Source organism: Stigmatopora argus, chromosome 1 (assembly GCF_051989625.1).
Source record: "Stigmatopora argus isolate UIUO_Sarg chromosome 1, RoL_Sarg_1.0, whole genome shotgun sequence".
In the NCBI taxonomy this organism is placed as follows: domain Eukaryota; kingdom Metazoa; phylum Chordata; class Actinopteri; order Syngnathiformes; family Syngnathidae; genus Stigmatopora; species Stigmatopora argus.
In genome coordinates, this window is record NC_135387.1 from 23,049,820 (window position 1) to 23,072,549 (window position 22,730).

A 22,730-nucleotide genomic window follows, 5' to 3' on the forward strand; every position below is an offset into this window, starting at 1 on the left:
TTCCATTAAAGGCCTTAACAATAGCGACTCGGCATTAAACTGATGCACTATCCCAATTGTCCACTAGATGACCTACTGTTTTTTCTTCTGATGACGCACACACAAATCAAAAGTTCAAGGATGTTCAGGTTTAAATTATGTATATTCAGGTGGGGGTGTAACTTTCCTTTAAGATTTATAGTTTATAGTTGAGCAACACAGGCAGAGATACATTTAAATAGATAATTCTAGTCTTGTATACGCTAAAACTGATTCAGGTTATGTGCTCACTGTATGGGGAAAAACATTCGGCACACAAAGGAGGGAGAAAACCGTAGAAAAAAAACAGACAAATAAAATTGGAAGGATTTCAAGATGACCCTTAATTTCATTTTTTAAAAGGGGCCCTCGGAGAGTTTGCACAATTGTTGTTGTGAAGGGGTTTCTTGTGAAAACAGCCGTACAGCTAGAGGGCAGTGTCGTGAGTCAATAGCAGCTCTCATTAATTCAATCGAAGAAGAACGACGTCACCGGAAATATCTCACGTAAAAAATATCTGCCGGGTTTTTTTGTTAATCGACTAATTTAAAAGTTTTGTCTTTATTAATATGTCTGGGACTGCTGCAGTCGCTGGTGAAGTATTTGTTGATGCTTTGCCTTATTTTGACCAAGGTTACGATGCCACCGGTGTCAGAGAAGCTGTAAGTGAAGTTTATTAAGCATTTATGCTAAAGCTAAGCATGTGCGAATCTTATTACTCAAGTAGTTTCACTACTTTATAGTTTCCGATCGTACATATTTACCCCTTTCCCATGATTAAAAATATATTAGATTGGTTTGCAATATTCACAGTAAGCCAAGGTCCCAGATTTTTAAAATAGTGGTCAATAGTTTTTGATAGTAGTCAGGTGTTGTGGTTTAATTTGGTGCTAAAAGACGCACACAACCAATCAATAAACATTTTTAAAATAATTGGATCTATGTTCCTCAGGCTGCAGCATTAGTGGAGGAGGAAACGAGAAGATACAGACCTACCAAGAATTACCTGAGCTACCTTCCCACACCTGACTTTGCTGCTTTTGAGGTAATAAATAGGTAGTTAAAATACTCACACACGCGTGTGTGTTTGGGTAACAAAACATACAAATCCAAAATCTGGCCTCATTATGCTCCAGACGGAAATTATGAAGAATGAATTTGATCGCCTAGCCTCAAGACAACCTATGGACCTGTTGAGCATGAAGAGGTAAGTTCTGGGTTGGGTACTGGTACCAAGGGCAGGACTTTTCCACCACCGGTTCTGGGATGTATGGTATCATCGGAAAAATACAAATACTTTTGTAATCTTTTGATTAAAATAAAATGTTGTCATTGCCCCCAAGGTACGAGCTCCCAGCTCCATCTGCAGGTCAAAAGAATGACATTACAGCTTGGCAGGAATGCGTGAACAACTCCATGGCCCAGTTGGAGCACCAAGCGGTTCGCATCGAGAACCTGGAGCTCATGTCGCAGTATGGAACCAATGCATGGAAAGTCTATAACGAGTGCGTAAACGTTGCTTCTTACTGTGGAACAATAACTTTTGGATTTTTTGGGGGGAAAGGCATCTAACCAAGAATTCTCTGATCACGCTTCTAGTATGTTGGCCTTCATGATCGAAATGGCACAAAAGGAACTTCAGAAATTCAGGTGAAGAGTTTTCTGTAAAGGTTTCTGCGAGTGAAATGAAGAATGCTGGTGTGTTTACTGGTTGATTTGACTTCTGTCACCCGCAGGAAACAAATTCAAGATCTGAATTGGCAGCGTAAAAACGAACAGTTGGCTGGAGGAGCCAAACTTCGCGAGCTTGAATCAAAGTATGTAGCATGATTTGCTGTGTCCATTTCATTTAGGTGTTCTTAATTAAGATTTGTCGCATTTTGTCCCACAACAGCTGGGTGTCGCTGGTCAGCAAGAACTACGAGATTGAGCGTGCTATCGTTCATCAAGAAAATGAAATGAGTCAACTCAAACAGCAGCAGGGAGACGAGAACAAGGAGAACATCAGGCAGGATTTTTGACCTACAGACTTATTCCTTCTTTGTCAGGCACGTCTTTTTTTGTTCATACAATATTTGAAAAGGTGGATATTTGACAACAGATCAAGGAAGGAAGTCAATGATAAAGGATGACTCCCTACCTGGTTATGAAGAGATCTGAATGATGACTGATAAATCTGTTTCCTGTCGCATTGCCTTTATTCATCAACTTTGTTTTTAGGACATTTCAATAAAGTCATTTTTTATTTCCAAAAGTGGACTTTCTATCATTATGGTCACCATTAGAGTTAAGACTGGTTTTATTCACTCTTAATGAAGACTATTATTGTCCGTAGCCAATTGGAAACTATTGACTTATCAGTGTTCTATTTTTTGAACATTTATGAATGTTGGCATGGAATACCAATGCATGTTTATATTTCTTTTTCCTGAACTTTCAAATTGGTGAGATGCAGACCTAACAAGACTACAATTTCTATTCTTGCTTAGCCTTTCCGGCGTACTAGAAGGTTCTCACAATACCTTCCAGTCCAATGACCATTATCTCCATTGACGTGAAACTGGCATGGTTTTGCTAAGAGTCCATTGTCTATAATTACATTGTTTTTGAAATAATGGACTAAGTGATTTATGCTGCTGGAGCTCAAGTGATTTCATGTCTTCTGTTCCATTACACTTGACGTGGTTCCAGCCAAAAGTCCATATGCAGGTCTTTTTTCCCTTTATTTAAGAAATTGGCAACCATTTGGTAATACTCCATTCTGCTGGTTGGACCATTGACAACGACAAAAAATGGTAGTTTATATTGAATATATAATCTGCATTTAGACCAGCGGTCTCCAAACTATTCCACAAAAGTTCGCAGGTTTTTGTTCCAAACAAATAAGACATCTTTTCACTAATCTTTTAGTTGATCCACAGCGGCCCCTAAGGGCCGGTTTGGACACCCCTGATTTAGAGTCAATATTGCTTTGGTCAGGAGGGATGAACAAATAGACCTGAACAGTTGAAAAACCAGCTGTCTGGAAAATTAACAAAAGAAAGGCTTTATGAGCGACAATAATTGCGTTAACACATCCAACCCTCCGTGTGCTCAAAAGCCTTTGGAAAAACTTAAACAGAATTAAACTCGATGCAGACGCAAGAACAGAAAAGTGACCCACCGCGTCTTTCCCGGACTCCACAGACCAGTTTGCAGGCACTCGAAGGTCAACACCCGTGTCAAATTTGACAGTGCAAATTTCTGTGGTAAACATTCCCCAACTCTTTTTGTTCATGTAGCAGTCTCATATACTGAGGGTATTTAGAGCTGGTATTAAAGTGAAAGGTTCTGGAAGGTTTCTGCTCTGATCCCTTCTGTTGTTGAGGACTTTAAGTCGATTTCGGTCCTCTTGCCGCTGTTTTTTCTTCTCGTGTCTCTTGCCCTCCTTTTTAAATTTGTTGGACAGCTGAGAATGACAGACAGATAAGCGTTCCGTACGTCAACTTCATTAACATCGTTTACAAAAATCTTCCGTGTTTACAAGCACGTGGTGATGTGAGAAATGAATACACATTATCTTGATGAATTGTGTATCATTGTCATTATCATTTACCATGGATATTATCTGAAATTGAAAGTGCCCGACACAGCAAGCGAGCATTTTGCATATTGAATTTTTGCCTAATCTCTGTGTCTAGTGACTTGGGTCTTAGTCATAATATCTGAGCTAGCGCACTCGATGTACTTTGCATTCTGCAACTTTATGATTTACAAATTAAGCACTGTCCACATTTATGTGTTATTGTCTGTTCAATTTAATGAATTCAAGTTTTATAGTAGCTATAAGAAAATTGTGCCGTATTTTCTCGCATATAAGCCGTAGTTGTAACAACAACAAAAAAGACTTAATCAAGGAAGCGGCTTATATGCGCACAAGACTTAAAGCGTTGCTATACTTTTTTCGCCAGTAGATGTCGGCAAATTAATATTTACTATTTGTTGGTTATTTTCTGTTTTGCAGTATGGAAACAACCTTTACTGTAGCGGTCCCCAACCTTTTTCTCACCACAGACCGGTAAATCTCGTTCAATTTTTTCGCAGACCGTCTAATGGGGACGGTGACAACTTAAGACAAAATTGTGCGGGGTCCATGACGGCAAAAAAAGGTCCCAAACATAATAGCAATTATTTATTATTATTATTATAACAACTTTTCTCATTTCAAGTAGAAGGGCGAGGTTGAAAGCGTTAATATTTATTTCTCTGATGGACTGGCACCAGTTAACTCGCAGATCGGTACCGGTCAGTGGACCAGTGTTTGGGGACCGTTGCACTACTGGATGAATTACTAACTTCCTTATGATATTGACCCTGATAATGTGCTTTTGATTCATACAGTATCTCAGAAATTTCTTAAGGTTTTCCCTTCAAAGTAACACATTTTTACTCCCTATTAAAACCATGAATATGGAGGTGAAAATTGTGAATCAGGGGGCGGCTTATACGCGAGAAATTGTAAAATTCAACGATTTTAAGGGTACGGCTTATACGCGGCGCGGCTCATATGCGAGAAAATACGGTAAGCCCTTCTAGATTGGCTTCCATTGGGTGGGAAATGTTCAACATCAATTCCACTAGGCAAAACGGCCCATTGGTAGTCCTCTCTGAGGCTAAAGGTTGTGGGTTTGATTCCCCACCCTGTTGACTATCAACATCAATAAAATAAATTGTAGATAGCAAAAGCTTCTGTTTCTGATACACAGCACATCTGAGAAATGAATTCCTTAACTCATTGGCCACTACTAGCAGTGATAGACGTTCAATCCATTTGAACTGGGAGGAGCTGGCAGTAAATAATTGCTGCCCCCTCTCCAATTTAAACAAATTGGACTCCTATTGCTGTTAATGGGGTTATTTTCGGTTGACTCCGTTCACAGTCTCCAGGATCTACCTGAATGCGTTGCTGACCGCGGCTCTCCGAGTTGTCATCGATGCGCCTCACGCTGTCATAATGATCCCCGTAGCGATACGCAATGTGGAGTTCTCTACACATCTGTTTCTCCGCACCATTTATCTGCCAGCCCAAACACAAGCAGTCATCTAAAACACTTAAAAAAAAGTTTTTGCATAAGAACCCTTTGGTAAATAGAGATGACCTCACCTCCCAGGGTGGTGTGTTCAACTGATGGATGACCACTTTCACCTGTTGACTTCGAGCAAAAGCCACGATAGCATCATTGCCTGCAAATGTTCCAGGCTGTGCCAAGTTGGATACTATACGTAAAAGGAGCAGAGTTATACAGCATGCAACGTTCTAGTAAAATGCACGTTAACGATGAGTTTTTTTTCTTACTGTGCTCACTGAAGGGAATATCATCCTCTACAAAGGGTTCAAAATCTTGTCGATGGGACTTCATATACTGGACGGTCTCCTCACGTAGCTCCAGATGAGATCGCGAGTGACCCTCAAGCTGGTCTCCGAGAGCTCTGAACAAGCAGTTCCTGCGGCAAAATACAAACCGATATGAACCGTTGACCCATCTAACCGATTATTATTATTTTTTATCAATACTTCATTCTAATGCAACATTTACGACCATTTTCATTTTCCTCCTAATATTTATTGAATGAATATGCATGTGTCAGTGACAATAAAGAAAATCTTCTCTTAGTTACCCATCACCGGGGACTTCCTTTAGCTTCAGGCCCAGTGCTTGCAGCTGTGTGGAGAAACTGAGAAATTCTGCTCCGTCATCATCGTCATCATCCTCGGTATGGTTCTTACGGGCCTTGGCGAGGGCCCTCCGTGCGGACCGCTCATCTCGCTTACGTTCCAGTTCACTCTTCTTGTTGCCCCGCAAAAGCTTGGCTGTGTATTTACTTGACATGCTCAGTGACAGCCCTGAAAAACCAGTCACAGATGTACAGAAATCAAGGTGGGGCCACAAGTAATTAAAACAAACCAAGTTCAAAATAGTTCTGTTGCTATAAAGTGATTGATTGTCGTCACCTTTTGATCCTCATATAAATTCGTGCAATTATTGTAGGCAGGAAACTGAAGCAAAACAACATAAACAGAATATAAAATAACTATTTTAAATCTGTTTGAAGACTACTTTCCCACCAAACATTGACAGCAAATAAAATAGCAAATAGTGGGGCATTTAAAAGCGAAACATAAATCAATGCAGCTAGAGTTAAGTAATTACTACATGGGTTGCTTCTATTTATATGTTCAACACTTAAAATAAACCGAAGCATGACTTGTTGAAATGCATTTGTACAAATCCAATGATTTAAATAATTCTCATTTTCAATAAGGTTATGAAATAATTTCACCGTGGCTATTTTCTACAAAATGCTATCAAGCACAAGGAGCTTCATATAGAAAGAAAACCTGTGTTTTGCGTATATCAGCAAAACTGCGTTGCATGGAATCAACTTTCGCACTATGCTAGCAGCTACCATTCGATAGCAAGGAATTACGCAACAAATGACAGCGGGAAAGAAGGCGAACAAAAGGAAGATTCGAAAGACTTAATTGTACTTACTCACTTTAATATGACTTGGTAGTAAAATGCGTTTAGTTATAAAGAGTTTAGAATCATTCCAACTACGTCACTCCATATGTCAGTTTACTTCCGTGTATCATTCCCGGAAGTAAAACAATTTCAAAACCCTTTCATAGCAAGATAATAAATATTATATAGTCACTTAAAAAATAAAACACAGTATATGTATGTGCAACTTTATAATTTGGCAGGAAGACATATCACTCATAATTTGCTTTATGGGGCATTTGTGTATTTTGATAAAGTGTTTGTACATCAACTCTAGTTCTCAATGCCACCTATTCAGTCTGTTTTCCACATCTCAGACTCAAAATGGAGAGTCCCGTTATTATTCAAATGGTACTTTCTGCTGTCTCATCTCATTTTCTGAACCGCTTTATCCTCACTAGGGTCACGGGGGGTGCTGGAGCCTATCCCAGCTGACTCCGGGCCAGAAGTGGGGGACACCCTGAATCGGTGGCCAGCTGATCGCAGGGCACAAGGAGACGGACAACCATGCACATTCACACTCACACTCACACCTAGGGGCAATTTAGAGTGTCCAATCAGCCTACCATGCATGTCTTTGGAATGTGGGAGGAAACCAGAGTACCCAGAGGAAACCCACACAGGGAATATGCAAACTCCACACAGGTGGGACATGACCTGGATTTGAACCCAGGACCCCAGGGCTGTGAGGCCGACGCATTAACCACTCGTTCCACCGGGCCGCTCTATTTTCTGCTTTTTTCCTTTTTCTTTTTTTTCTTTTTAGTAAATCTATTCCACACCTTCTGCGGATGACTCCGCACGGTTGAAAAATCTGATGTGGAGGAGGCGTGGGCTGACAAGCAACAGACCGAGTCTTTTCAAAGTCAAATTACTAGTGAGATCAGAACATAAAAACTGCATCAGAAGAAGCATGCATTACATATATCTGTCAAGCTGCACACAACGATGAGTGTTCTTAAAGTGCATTGCGTGGAAGCAGCTGCCATAGCTTGAAGGCCACCCATGCATGTGCTGCAAACAGCATTGGCCAGCTGAGTGGTAGAGAAGATCAGTCAGCTGAGTGCTGGCAACACATCATTATATTTATCTATATACATGCCTAAAAATAACTGCTTGAAAGCTCATGTTGGGTATGCAGTGAAACCTTGCTACTTCGCGCTTCGGTTATCGATGTTTCACTACATCGCAGATTTTTTCTGGGGATTTTTTTTAATATTTTTTAATTCATCTTCCATACCACCCATCTTCGAAAGGGTCGCGGCGATAATCGAGGTGTTACTGTACATTCATACATTGCAACCAGGTGCTTCTTGTTTCTGGAGTATTCCCATTGGTTAAACCAGGTGTGTCAGACAGAGGGTTGGTTCGCGGGCCGCTTTAACGTCAACTTGATTTCATGTGGGCCGGACCATTTTAGATATAATATTTAGATTTTTTTAAATAAATGGATTAAAAGAACTGCATTAAAAGCCCTGAATATTGAGTTTTTTATATATCTAAAACAATGTTTATTTTAGCTTTTTAAATATATTTTTAGATTTTACAAAATGTTTTTTTTAACTAAAAATACAGAAAAAATGATTAAAAAATTACAATTATTGATTTAAAAGGGGGGAAATCAGAAAATTTAATATACATCTATACTCTTCATTTGAATTTGATCCTAAAACAGAAAGTCGGCACTCATGATTTACTTCCCCGGGCCACACAAAATGATGCAGCGGGCCAGAATTGGCCCCCGGGCCGCCACTTTGACACATGTGGGTTACATGTGGGTCTTTGCTAGATCGGTTGGAACAAAAACTTGCACTCACAGTGGCCCTCGCAGACTGGTTTGCCAACCCCTGGCCTAAACCCTTTAAAATTATAAACTATACCAGTTTTGAACATAAACCTTACAAACACCGTACGAGTCGTAAGGTGTTTGTAAGGTTTTTGGGGGGTTTGTAAGGGGAATCATAATCATTTATAAGGGCAGTTATCGGCAGAGGTTGACAGGTATGTAACTTGGATTCTTTTCATATCTTGGAACAAAATGGCTCCCATCGAAGCTTTTCGTGGCGTGACTATTTCGTATGCTGAAGCATTCTTAAGTAGAGGTACTATTGTATACAGTGGCGGTCCGTGCATTTTCTCGTAGCGCCTTCAACGGGTAAAATCCACTTCCTAGCAGCATTTAATGATTAAATACAAATACTGGAGCTTAAATACAAACAGTTGATTTTCCCGTGAAAAGACAGCAATGGACGTCAATGGCGAAACGGCAAAAATTGCACTAAAATTGGGTAAAATCCACTTCCTAGCAGCATTTAGTGATTAAATACAAACACTGGAGCTTAAATACAAACACTGGAGCTTTTCAGCTTTCAGAACCGGGCCCACAATTGAAATATTATTTAGCAATATAACCATATTTTACTCACCAAAAATCATTTTTAACTGTACACAATATCCATCCTCCTTTCTTTCTTCCTTCTTTTCTATCGCCATCGAAGCTAATGCTGAAAGTCGAGGCTGTCCTGTCGTATTTCTGGCATAGTCCGTCTTGAAAATGGCTTTAAATCAACACAACAATATATTTGCTTGTGCAGCCCGCTCCAAATACAGTTTGGTATCTCTGGCTAATACTAGCCTCATAGTTGGTGAAAGTGATGACGTATCCCTATGCCTGTGACAAGGCAATGGCGTATCCCTACGCCTGCGACAAGGCATTGTGGTGTTGCCAAATTCAACATAGGTGGACCGACCTGGATTTGAACCCAGGACCCCAGAGCTGTGAGGCCGACGCGCAAACCACTCATCCGCCGGGTCGCCCATTCATAGATATTAATCATTACATTTTATTATTACTAAATCATTTATGTGTAGTAGAAATACACCTGCTTATGGCAGGTGTGATACTGGTGTGTGCCCATAGCGAGCAATGATGATGTTGCTCACACTGGTACTCAGTGTGCTCAGGGAGGTTGTCTTTCTGCCCAGACAAACAAAAAATTAGAGGGAACATTGATTGACGGACAAAATATAATATATGATTCAGATATTTCTTAGGCCAGCAGAGAAGGCCTTGAAGGCCCTGACGGCCCACCACTCAGAAAATTGTTGCTGACAGGATTAGTCATTAGAGAACAGAAAGGAGACCAATTTATTCATCCTCAATGGTGATTGTTCCTAATGTATATTAGGAACAATCACCATTGAGGATGATTAAATTGGTCTCCTTTCTGTTGACTAATCCTGTCAGCAACAATTTTGTTTACCTGATAGAATTTTTTTCATTGCCAGAACTAAGAAAAATAAAGCATCATTTTGGATGGTATTGTGCAACTGTGCTACCTAACCCGTGAGGTAAGCATTCAGTCAACCCAACCACCCACCCCTCCTCTTTTCTACCCTCTACACCGCCCACCATGCAGTGTCGCGCGCGCACCGCCGAGGGAGTGGGAGTGGAAGTGGGAGTGTGTGCTGGTCTTGGTTCGTACTGCTGCTGCGGGCTCCACGATGGGATAGCCTCGTCATGTGCATGTGGCGCCGGCCGTCGATAGCGCTTAATTCGGACCAGGATTCGGGACGCGGTGTGCCTGTAACCAGCCGGCAGTCTTTGGACACACCCGTGTCGATGGATATTTTCACAGATCCATCCGAGGAAAGTCAGCGTTTTGGCCCCATGGAGAACAGAATTTACCGGCACTGAGGTGGAATATCCCGGGCAGAGGAAGAACGGATACAGCAACGTCCTTCCTTTGTTATTGTTGCCAGGATACCCTTTCACTTTTTGTCCATTTGATGTTCAAAATGGATTGAGAAAGGATCGGATCGTTCAGCATTCTTAATTAGGAGACAGCCGCATCTGAGACGCCCGGCAAGGGGGTGTCGTTGGACGGCGAGGGCCCACTGCTGCTTCCCGTGGAACGGAGGACACCGGAGCACAGAGTGAGGGAGTGAGGCAGGGAGGGACGACAGGGGTACCCCGGGCATCCTTTACCGGGAGACAGGGGTTGTGCGGCGGCTCCATGAGGAGGGCCAGCCCTGCAGAACCCAGTCGGAGTAGAGAGAGAGAGGGGACCAGTGGTGGGCCAGTTTGGAAGTTTGGATGCATATGATCACAACCACCATGATTTTTATGATTCTGGGTGCTTCATTTGTAATGGTAAGACGCAAAATGCTTACACGTCCAGTAACGCCCCTCTTGCACGCTTCAGCTCAATCTGATCGAATTAAATGTAACCTTGCAGCAGCTCAATTCAAGACAAGTTTGCTTGCCTTTATCATCACCTTCCTTCATAAATAAATAATCCATTTCAGCCGTGCCCCCCTCCTCCACCTGCTTCTTCCCCAGGCATCCTCCTCCCGCTCATTTTAGAATCTGGAGCTTTTCTTCGCTCTCTTTTTAACCAGACGTCGCGGGGGTCGTTTTTTCCCCCTCAGTGTTTTGTTGTTTTTGTGATATAAATCAGGACCCCCACCCCCTTTTTTGCCCGTCATGTTTCAGCTGATTGGCGTGTGTTTTTGCAGGCGATCGCCTGTTTAATGGACATGAACGCACTACTGGATCGCTTTCACAACTACATCCTGCCACATCTACGAGGGGAGGACCGCGTCTGTCACTGCAACTGTGGGAGGTAATAAACGCCGTCGTGTGCGTACCATTCTCTTTTCAACGCTTTACCAGTCGTTTTCTTAAGAGGAGGCCCGAAGACGGGCGGGGGGCTTGTGTGGCGATGGATCTTCGCGACGGCGTCCCCTTATTCCGACACAGTATTTTGCATGCGGTGCGCCTTTGCTGCATGCAGCCTTGCCGAGGTTTGTGTCGGAGGCGCCATAAATAGGTGATGGAGTGTGAGCATCAAGTGCACATGCTCTCAACGGGCCTGGAAAATAACGCTGGCTACGATAAATGGCTGGCGGATGAGGCTGAAGATGTGCTAAGAGAGTGTGTAATGTTTGGGGGAAACGGCAGCGGAAGCGGCAATCATCTCATCCATGAATTCATTAATTTGCACCAGAATGCATTTCGTTGAACTGTAAGAGTGTCTGATACTGCAGGGCAGACGTTGTCCTCTTTTTCTGGACTGTTGCTTCCATTTACGCTAAATTTGACATGAAAAAGCAGACTGCATATACAAGATAATACTTGGGCAAAGTGCCGGGTAACATGTTTTCTATTAGGTTTAATAGCTTTGCGAGTAAGATGGTTCGTCTGTGATTTGTCGATTCATCGTACAGTCTTAACAAGCTCAAGTGTTGAACCACTTCGGGGCCATCTGATGATTGAGCCAATCAGGCGTAACCAGGAAGCGACTATCTGCTTCCTTACTATGGCGGAATGCAAAGTGGTTCTGGCAATTCTGGAAGTTTTGGCAGTAATACAATTTTCTCAATTGGTCTAGTGCATGATTGGAGCAGATGTGAGCTGGTCCACCTGAGGACAGTGGGCGTGTCACGATGCTCTTACCGACCTGAGGACGGTGGGCGTGTCACGATGCTCTTACGTTCGCCTTGCCATCCTCGTCAGTGTCATTCAAAAAAATGATTTGTTTTTTTAATTTGACGATATCCCTTCCGCTGTTGTGAGATGAAACCTGGCTTCGATTACCTGCATATTTTCAGTCACATTGATTAGAATCTTCAAAATATTGCTATATTTATCACAAAAATAGTGGTTGAAATATTTTTTGCTAAATAATGGCCTGAAATCATTTTTTTGTAAATATATTAAATACCCGTATTAGAATTAGGCATGTATAAATATGTAAAATCCATATGTTTTGCCATGTATCATTTATACGTGTTATAAAAACTATCTTCATAAAACAGATTTTTGAAGGATTTATCGATATTTTTTTCACAGTAAGTAATCTAGAAAAGTATCCACTTTGGTGGTAGCGATCCAAATGAGAATTGTTGCTTGGTTCTATATTCCGCTCACACTTTCAAATGTATCTTTCTGCACTCAACATGTGTTAAACGAGAGGATAATGAAGTCTATTTTGTGCCAAACTACATGGAGAGATGTTTTGGTGTTAATGGAAAGTGGAATCAAAAGGAGAACTGGAAGAACCGAAAAAATGATCAAGCATCAGGAGAAACAAACTATCAAAGACTTAAAGGAATTTGACAAAAGAGAACTAGACTCTAGAGACTCCGAGTCAAGTAAAAGGAAATAAATCTGGAGTGACAGTAAAGGAGCACACAGTTGGATGAACACAAGGGAATATAAGGAGGTGGAGGGATTACACTAAATTGAAAAGTTACTAAAAAGCACGGCGGTGGCGTGGTCAATGGCACTGTGACATGATCATTCACGACATGTGGAATACTTTTAGTAATGCCCTAGACCCCTAGAATTGATTTACATATTGATTCAGAGGTGCAATTCATGTTTTGGTCTAGAGAAATATACTGACGCCTAGTTGACTTGTCAGCGGAGCTCCATATCTGTTTGCTTTGCGCCAAAATTTAGGCCCGTCTTCGGCCGCGTAGTAAACATTAGGTGTGCCATTTTGTTAAGAAGAAGCAAAGACTCATGCATCAAAGTTTGAGACTTTGTACTGAAATTGGTGATTTATATCTGTTAATTTCTTATTCTTTAAACTTTCACTTTGCACCATTCCAGTCCACAAAAAGCACTTTACGTTTTATGTAGTCCATAAGAAAAGGTCCAATGTTGTTGCTTTTATTTATTTAATGAATGCTCCTCTCATGCTTGTATAATGTTTTCTCGCGGCACTTTAGTTTGCTCATTACTACTAGTTTAATTGAAGACTTTCTCCACAGTAAAAGGTTGTTTGTTTATCTATGTTTTGCCATTGGCAGATTATCAGTGCGTACATAACCCGCTTCTCAAAATAGACCAAAACATACCCGCTAGCCAGTAAAGAAATGGCTGACGGAAAGGTTTCAAAAAATATTTTAAAATTTCACAGCTGGAAGCAGTTTTTATGGGCTACGAGTTTACTTATTACGTTAGCGTGATATGAGCTACCGGAGATGAATGAATGAATTCACATGCAGGTAAGCCAGGCGGGACACAAGTGTGGGTTGGTTGGTTGGTTGGTTGGACTGAGAATTATTTAACAGAAAAATAATTTTACAAACTTTTCAGAGAAAACCACAAAATAACAATTAAAAGAGCAAAAACAAACTTGCACGAACAGATGCCGAGACAATAAGATGCAGGTGGGTGACAGTAGAGGCAGAGATGGGCGGAGATACATTAACATGAATATAAATATATTCATTAATATGTGCTGTCCCTTATTAAATAAATCAAACTCAAACAATGGGAGAAACGAAAAGTTACATAGAGGGAAACCTCTATATATCTTAAAAAACTATAACCTAGCAGTACTAACGTGTTACTAATGATTGTACGCATTCTACTACCGTATTTTCTCGCATATAAGCTGTATTTGTTGTAAGATAAGATGACTAAGTCGCTTAGCAATTGCTTGTTCATATTGTATCAGTTTTTGTAAGTATAGAAACATCGTTTTCATAGAAACTTGACACTGATTAACCAGATAACATTTGTAACAAAAAAATGATGACTGAATAAAGGGTACAGCTTATATGCACACAAGACTTACAGCGTTGCGATATTCTTTTTCCCCAGTAAATGTCGGCAAATTAACATTTACTCTTTGCTGGTTATTTTCAGTTTTGCAGTAAGAAAACAATCGTCACTAGATGAATTACCAACTTCCTTATAACATTGACCCTAATAATGTGCTTTGGATTCATACATTATCTCAGAAATATAGAATTTTTCTTAAGATTTTCCCTTCAAAGTAACACATTTATACTCCCTATTAAAACCATGAATATGGAGGTGAAAATTTTGGGAACGGCTTATACGCGAGAAATTCCACAGTTCAACGATTTACGGCTTATACAACTTTTTGCCAAATTATATAGACAGTGCACATTATAGATCTAACAGGTGTCTATGTTTTTTCTGCAGACATCACGTCCACTATGTCATTCCATACGACGGGGACCATTCCCTGGTGGACTCCTCAGAGAACTACTTTGTAAGTGACAGTGTGACCAAGCAAGAGATGGACTTGATGCTGGGCCTGCTGCTGGGCTTCTGCATCAGCTGGCTCTTGCTGTGGCTGGACGGCATCCTGCACTGCGCCGTCCGGGCCTGGAGGTCGAGCCGCTACTATGGTAAGATGCCCTTTGCGTTACTCCCACTGCAGACACTTTGACATTTCATATTTTCAAATCATGAAATGGAGGTTATTCAGACTTCACACGGGACACTTGCATGAAGATAAAACAAATGTTTCCCACTGGGAAATAATGGAAATAAAACTCATTCTCCAGTTGTTTTTTTAACTGTACAGGCATTTTGACATGCGTGAAGAAATTAAACTTGTGTGTATGTGTGTGTGTGTGAGAGAGACAAACAAAATGTATAAAGTCCGTCATAGTTGAATCGATCCAATGTTTTTCTAGATATGTTTTGCTGATACTTAATTTTTCATCCAATAAAAAAATGCAAAAAAAATGGATTAAATGACAATATTTTTAGTATTGAAGTAAACCTCGGTGGTACCTGCTCACAAATACTCGTGTCACACAATGCTCTCCTACCCACATTAGTTTCTCTTGAAATTGTGAGAATAAGATGCTTTCACTCTGTTCTGTAAAATATAGCTAAGTAAATAGCAATATTGTTTAAAACCCTAAAAGTTAAATCCCAGGGAAAGAACGTTTTATAGCTTGAAGCGCATTTCTTTTACATTAACAGGCTCTTCTCATCCTCTCAAAAAAGCACTCAGCAACGTGTCACACATGACATTTCCTCGATAGGAAGATACCGAAACATAGTCAGAGCTAAGATCATTTTATCTCACTGATGATCTCATGTCAAAAAGGTTGATTACACATCTGAATATTGTCTCCATAACTACATGCCCTACGTCATCTTTGTACAATATAATGGGACATCTAGTAACTCTATGAAAAATAGACATAGGAGTAAATTGGAATATGTTAAAAGCCCAATTTCAATGTATTCATCCACGCCTCCATCAACTCATACATTTTTTTCTACGGCTTATCCTGGAGCCTCTCTTTGTTGATGTCAAGTGAAAGGCAGACTAGACTCGGACTGTCAATCAAACATAGGGCACATCAAGAAGCAGACAACCATCCACACTCGCATTCAGACTGACGTTGAGTGGCAAATAAACCCATACCGCATGTTGAGAAGCACTACACTATCAGTGACAGTCCAGTCCCCCACAGTACTCACAGTCCAGTATTATTTGACTCCAATGTGACTCCTTGTAGTCCTTGTACTGAAGTCAGCTAGGATAGGCTCCAGCTCCCCCGCAACGGAATAAACAGTTCAAGCGTTCGAGAAAATGAATGGTTAGGTCATCCAAATCCTTTATTGACAAGAGTGCATCTCAGCTCATTTTCTGAACCGCTTTATCCTCATTAGGGTCACAGGGGGGGGGGGGGGGGGGGTGCATGAGCCAATCCCAGCTGTCTCCAGGCCAGAGGCAGGGGACACCCTGAATCGGTGGCCAGCCAGCAGGGGACAAGTAGATGGACAACCATACACACTCACACCCATACCTAGGGGCAATTTAGAGTGTCCAATCAGCATGTTTTTGGAATGTGGGAGGAAACCGGAGTACCCGGAGGAAACCCACGCAGGCTGGGAGAACATGTAAACTCCACACAGATGGACATGACCTGGATTCGAACTCAGGACCCCAAAGCTGTGAGGCCGACGCGCTAACCACTCGCGGCACTGGTCCGCTTGACATGAGTTAAATCACTGAATTTATTGTACTCCTAAAAGATACCTACAATATACAAAGATACTGACTTCAGTCATCAAAATACTCATTCATCCATTCATCTTTTGTTCCGCTTATGGGACATGGAGGTGCTGTTTTCTCAGTACACCCTGAATTGGTGAACAGCCAATTGAGGTACCCGGAGAAAAGCCACGCATGTGCACGGTGGGTGTGCTGGAGCCTATCCCAGCTAACTACGGCCAGCCAATCACAGGGCACAAGGAGATGGACAACCATTCATGCTCACAATCATACCTAGGGGCAATTTAGAGTGTTCAACCAACCTAACAAGCATGTTTTGGGGATGTGGGAAGAAACTGGAGTACCCGGAGAACAACATGTTCATAAATATCCGAATTAAGTGTGACCAAGCGCAAATTACATGAATTGATTTTTGGTAGAGACTTCCTGCATTCACAAATTCGCCCACTTGACCATTTTTGGGGATAAACCTATTTTTTATTATTTGCTGAGAAAGTCATTTTTGTGCTGTTTTCGTGCTTGGGCTAATGACCAATATGAAAATTGTACATTCGTGACATCTTGGCGTAAGGAACTTTAAAGTTGGACTGGCAAGTGTTGGATTAGCGTCCGTTAGCCTAGCTCATTAGCTTGTTTGCTTGTGGCAATTACAAACTCTTTTTGTCAGGCAACGAATTACACAAGGGAGGCCTTGCTTGTTCTGACTTCTTGGCACAATTTTCATTGTGTGTTACCCGCATTCATGTGTTTATATAACCTAAAAGTGAGCCCAGCCATGCAGTCTGCATTAGTTAGTTTTTCTGATGCCATATGCTGGAATCCAATTAAAACTTGATAGTGGTGCCCTTAATTTCTTCTTTTTCTTGTGGCTTTTCTTTGTCATTTGTATGGTTATGGATTATATAACATCCAGAATGTTATCATGCTGGAGCGACCATCTGCTTTTGCATCTAAAATTGGAATGCATTCAGTCATTTGGCACAAATGAGTCAAAGGTTCTAGTAAAAAAAAAGAAGATGATCTAACATTATGTGTTTGCTGGGGCTCAAGTCTATCGGATTTGAAACATAATGGAATGTTCACTGATAGTTATTGGCCTCTGTCAAAAGAATAGAAAAAACGAGTTTTCAAACCGTTTAAATGGCAATCACAGCGTTTAATGTTAGATAAAAAATGAATGAGTATATTTATAGCTCTATATAGCTTTGTCTCACAGAGAAATCCTTCAGCCTAATATCAATGTAAAATATCATTGACACGCTAACGATTAGCACTGATCATTAGTTTATTTTGGAAAGAATTGATTTTTGAACATAGAGAAACACATTTAGACAGATAGTAGGAGACATGTATTTTTATTTTCTTCAAAAATGACTTGTTATTTTTAGAGAAGTAGTACAAGTAAAATAAATCAGTGAGTCTTTTTTGTGTCTGTCTAACTATGTCGGACTCTCCTGGGTTCCAAACCGGACACACCAGAAGAATAATTAATTAAGCAAACTGTTTGATCCTTTACATTACATTTAATTTGTTCTATTTAAACTTCATTATTATAGAATGCTATTTTACGCAATTAACCTCCTAAGACCCAGTCTCTTGCAAGGCATGCATTTTTATTTTCTCTTTGATATTTAGGCTAATTGGGACCCGATGAGTGGAAAAACAAAGAATTATCTTTTTACATGATGTAGTTTCTGACAAAAAATTATGTCATAATATCATAAGTGGACGCCAGGCCCTTGTAGTCCTAAATTTAACATTGTAGTCTTTGACAACCAGAAATGTGAGGTCCGCACATAGTCGGTTAAAATGTTTTTATTTGTTTGTATCTGATGTGAAATGGGATTAATCAATTTCAACTCATTTTAATTGAGAAGAGACAATTTGAGGTGTTTTGAGTTACAAGCCTTATCATGAATGTATTAAACTCATGTCTCAAGGTCCCGCTGTTTCTGAAATAGCAAACGTATTTGTTGTAGTATTTTATTCAAACACATCAAAGTATATAAATAAGTTAGAACAATCAATAAAACACAAATAATACACTAGGTAATGTATATGCCGCTAAATCAATATTTAAAAATACAAAATGTGTGCATTCTCATTGTCATCTGTAGGGACACAACAATAAACAAGTAGAATAGCAGAAAAAAACTGCAGCAAGACCCACAAAATTGAAGCATCCATCAAGTATTTATTGTATTTCTTTTTGTGGTGGAAGGGAATGCCCCTTGTGTATGAATAAGCGTGAGTGTGTGGGTCATACTTATTTTGTCTCACGGCAACAAAAACTGAAGGTGTGGCCGACAACAAGAGCAAGGATTTCTGCGTGTGTGTGTGCGTGTGTGTGTGCGTGTGTGTGTGTGTGTGTGTGTGTGTGTGTGTGTGTGTGTAGTTGGCCGTAATAGATGGAGGTTCAAGAACAAGGTGGTGTCACATCCCTACCCGCAGTTCCACGCCATCCTTTTCTGCCCAAGTTCTAAAAATAGAAGAGAGTGAACAGCTGGAATGGCAAATGAGAAAGATACAAACAAAATAAACACACACAGACACACACTGGGATGCTCTTATTGCAGCGGGGATTGCATTTTTCAAGCTCTATTCGATATTATAACAACAAGAAAATAATGAGAAAGTTTCTCCGTTCACTTTAAATGATAAAAAATACAAATCCAATTTCCAAAGTATGCATTGTCATCTCCATCCTTTTATTAAAATGAGAGAGACTGGTCTTTGTTTGCCCTGGTTTTCCTTTGGATACCCTTCAGAGCAGTCCTTGTGGACAGCATGGCCCATTCACAGCTATAAATAACTCAACCCCTGCATCCCGCACACCCCCCCACATCCTTGCTCGACTTCATGCTCTCTACTCCTCCTTCTCCTCCTCCTGCTTGTCTTTTAGTTGGGCATTTTTTTCCTCCTGTCTCTGAGAGCCTTGCTTCACCTTCTTCACTTTATAACCTGCAAACAAAAATGTCTGCCCTCCTCCTCACCTCACGCCTTCAAAATTCAATGTTGACCCCCGAGATGGTCACCGCCTGTTCTTTGCTTTTCATGCATTTCAATTTTTATCTACAGTATGTCTTGCATTTTCTTTTCCTGTTTCATGCCGTTTTCTATTCTGGGAGGAGGTTTGTAATGGCCAATGTTTCATCTATCTAATCATGTCCCTCTTTTAATTTCTACACATTTAAGTGTCCTCACAATTATTAGACTGGCTGGCCCCAGTTAAGAGATAACATTTTTAAGACAAAATATAATCAAACATTGATGTGATTTGACCTATTTTTTATGTCTTTTCACACATAAAACCCAGTGGCGGTCCGTGAATTTTCTCCTAGCGCCTTCAACGAATCAATCCAACCCTCAAAAACTATTTTATGGCTATAAAACCTCGACTGCAGCTACAGCTGCGACACATAAAAAATAATCAATAAAGCAATGCACAAAAATTGGGTAAAATCCACTTCCTAGCAGCATTTAATGATCAAATACTGGAGCTTTTCAGACATTACAACCGGGCCAGGGGGTGATTTTCCCGGGAAAATACAGCGATGAACGTCAATGGCGTACCGGCAAACATTGCCCGAAAATGGGGTAAAATCCAGCCGAGCTTTTTAGACATCAGAACCGGGCCCACAATTGAAATATTATTTTGGAATATAGCCATATTTTACTCACCAAAAAATCTTTTTAACTGTACACAATATCCACCCTCTCTTTCTTCCTTCTTTTATATCGCCATCGAAGCTAATGCTGAAAGTCGAGCCTGTCCTGTTGTATTTCTGGCATAGTCCATCTTGAAAATGGCTTTAAATCAACCCAACAATATATTTGCTTGTGCAGCTAGCTCCAGATACAGTTTGGTAGCTCTGGCTAATTACTAGCCAATCATAAATGGTGAAAGCGATGACGTATCCCTAGGACTGCGACAAGGCATTGTGGTGTTGCCAACTCGAAATCTGATTGGTTAAAGCAACAGTCTTATCAACGCTTGTTTAATGCAGCAGAGCCTGCAGAACTGATTGTGAAGGCCTTGAGGCAGATTTCTGACCCTGGCAACAAATAATGGCTAAAATGTGATTGGTTAAATGCTTCAATATGAAAACACATATCTGGAAGCAGTGCAACCAGGGGTAAAAGCAATGAAAGGAAGCTAACAGACCATTTGGAATTATTTAATAAGTATTGATGGACAAAATATAATATATGATTCAGATATTTCTTAGGCCAGCAGAGAAGGCCTTGAAGGCCCTGAGGGCCCGCCACTGATAAAACCCTGTGCATGATAAATAGTTTGAGGAGCACTCTAAGACCAGACGAAACAATGTTATGTTCTCAATAACAAGTTTTATTTAAAAAAAACACAACATGCAAGTCCAAGATAAGAGTCTTATAAACACACTGTAATTACAAAGTGACTTGTTTTGCAATGCCTGCTGAAAAGAAATACTAACATGCTCATCATTATTCACACATGGACATGCCTATTTATTTAGTCAATATGAGTGCATGCAAAAAATTGTGTAGGTAGACAAAAGTGTGCAAGAAAATGGTTAACTGATATGAATAAGTCCGTATGCTGATAGTTTAGCGAACTCACTCAACAAAGCCTGCCGGAAATGATCAGGAATTGTGACAAGGTCACTAGACAATAGATTACTCTGTAACGTTGGATTAATTATATACTAATTAAGATGAAAGAATAATCAGAGAATCACATTTTTTTCTTTCTCCAGATACCCCATCCTGGTCGTGGCTGCCTCAGTTCTGCAACCTTCGAGAGTTGCGTCGCAGGGCCCAGCTCCGACAGTTGGATGACTCCAGTGGCAACATGGTGCACATCAAGCAGAAGCTCTACCACAACGGCCATCCAAGCCCCCGTCATCTCTGACTTAAAAGCACCACCACAAACACACAACCAAATCTGAGCCTGTCTGTCTAGAATGCACCTCACCCTAACCCCAACCTCACGGCATGGTGGCCTGGAATACCCCCCTCCTTACCCCGTTGAAGAACGTCCCCCTCTGAAAAGCCCTGTAAAACATTTTTCAGTCAGAAGCGGGCCCCCGTCAAAGCCCCAATTGAAGCAAGATGGGTCCAACACTTTGGGAGCAGGAAAAACAAAAACACCTATCGTTTTTAAGGGTGTTTTTTTCTGTATAGAGACATTTTCTGTGTTCATTGTTTAACTTGGCATGCTCTTTTAGAACAGGGTACGATGTGGGCAGTGTTTGAGTTTTTATTTTGGCTGGGAGAGTTGTTGCCTGGGGGGGTGAATGCAACTCTTGGGTGGGTGTTTTAGTGATGTTAGATCGCTGCTTGTGTACATAAGTATAAATATGGACAAGGGATATAAAAATGAGAGAGTGGGGGGGTTGTTGACTTGTTTATCACTCATGATTGACTTGGTGGCTCCACATGACAGTAACCCAACAGGACAACAATGACTATGTTTTAAAACTGGATGTGAAATACTGCTCTCAAAAAAAAGAGACACAGCTGAATTAGCTTTATAGTGAATTACCTGAATGTAATATTTTTTTCCTGTAAATATGTAAAGGGGAGAACATGAAAGGTGTTGTGGTTTGGGTTCTCTTTGCTACGTTTGTTTAAATATTCTGGAGGAACATAAGTGCTTCCCGCTTTGATGTATGTACACCTCCTTTTATTTTCTCACCTTTGTGTTTATTTGACTTCCAGTTGCCCGCCATTTTTCACGGAACTCAAACATGCCCAATGAGAAAAGTGCAGTTCAGCGTGGAGAACCCCAACCAGACCCCTATTTCCTACTCCCTGTCCAGACATTGCTGTTGTGAGGATGAAATGTCTGTTTTATTAAAAGTGCCATTGAAGCACAGCAGTGAACTCTGATGTCTGAAAGTGTCAATACACACACCTACACATGCACTCGAGATCATGCGTAGATGCTGCTCATTCAACGCAATTAAAGGCGATAAATAATCAATCCATTTGAACACGAAGGTGCTGTCCAAGTTGGATTCGACATCGATCACTTTCACAAGAATGTATGAGAAGTCTTACATTAGTATAAACACATTATACATACATAAACATTACTGAACCTGACTTCAAAGTTTGCACAATGTTACAAGTTTCGCTGGACTTAAAGTATACTACAGTAAATCTATAATTCATTTACTTTTGTATTACACTTTTGATTGCCAATAAAATGTAATGACTACTAAAGAACTATATATTGATAGCTCGCTTACTAGATAGATAATCAGACAGATACTAGATAAATATTTTGCAGTATAATATTAAAGAACTCTTAGTAATATCACCTCTGCTTCATTCCTTCTATGCTGCTATATTTGATTATTTGATTTTTTTTCTGCAC

The 22,730-nt window shown here is 40.5% G+C and overlaps 3 protein-coding genes across 6 annotated transcripts; 2 read left to right on the forward strand and 1 right to left on the reverse strand.

Annotated features, from left to right (window-relative positions):
* Positions 1-146: 146 nt before the first annotated feature.
* On the forward strand, positions 147-2,272 carry bcas2 (BCAS2 pre-mRNA processing factor). Its single transcript, XM_077609447.1, has 7 exons — positions 147-680; positions 971-1,063; positions 1,155-1,225; positions 1,362-1,523; positions 1,618-1,668; positions 1,755-1,835; positions 1,913-2,272. Exons 1-7 carry the CDS (start codon positions 588-590, stop codon positions 2,037-2,039), a joined length of 678 nt encoding a protein of 225 aa, XP_077465573.1. The 5' UTR covers positions 147-587; the 3' UTR covers positions 2,040-2,272.
* Positions 2,273-2,722: 450 nt separating this feature from the next.
* otud3 (OTU deubiquitinase 3) lies at positions 2,723-6,677 on the reverse strand. Of its 4 annotated transcripts, none has more exons than XM_077609422.1 (7): positions 6,556-6,650; positions 6,011-6,055; positions 5,677-5,902; positions 5,354-5,502; positions 5,162-5,274; positions 4,952-5,074; positions 2,723-3,466 (listed from the first exon to the last, which is right to left on the reverse strand). In XM_077609422.1, the coding sequence occupies exons 3-7, from the start codon at positions 5,886-5,888 to the stop codon at positions 3,305-3,307; spliced, it is 759 nt and encodes a 252-aa protein (XP_077465548.1). In that variant the 5' UTR covers positions 5,889-5,902; positions 6,011-6,055; positions 6,556-6,650; the 3' UTR covers positions 2,723-3,304. The 4 variants fall into 4 exon arrangements, with proteins under 4 accessions (XP_077465548.1, XP_077465558.1, XP_077465529.1 ...); XM_077609432.1 differs by having other exon boundaries at positions 6,552-6,614; XM_077609403.1 differs by lacking the exon at positions 6,011-6,055 and having other exon boundaries at positions 6,556-6,677.
* A 3,307-nt stretch (positions 6,678-9,984) lies between these two features.
* tmem240a (transmembrane protein 240a) lies at positions 9,985-22,234 on the forward strand. The gene is made up of 4 exons (XM_077609495.1): positions 9,985-10,713; positions 11,079-11,185; positions 14,527-14,735; positions 21,106-22,234. Exons 1-4 carry the CDS (start codon positions 10,657-10,659, stop codon positions 21,258-21,260), a joined length of 528 nt encoding a protein of 175 aa, XP_077465621.1. The 5' UTR covers positions 9,985-10,656; the 3' UTR covers positions 21,261-22,234.
* The last annotated feature ends 496 nt before the right edge of the window (positions 22,235-22,730 follow it).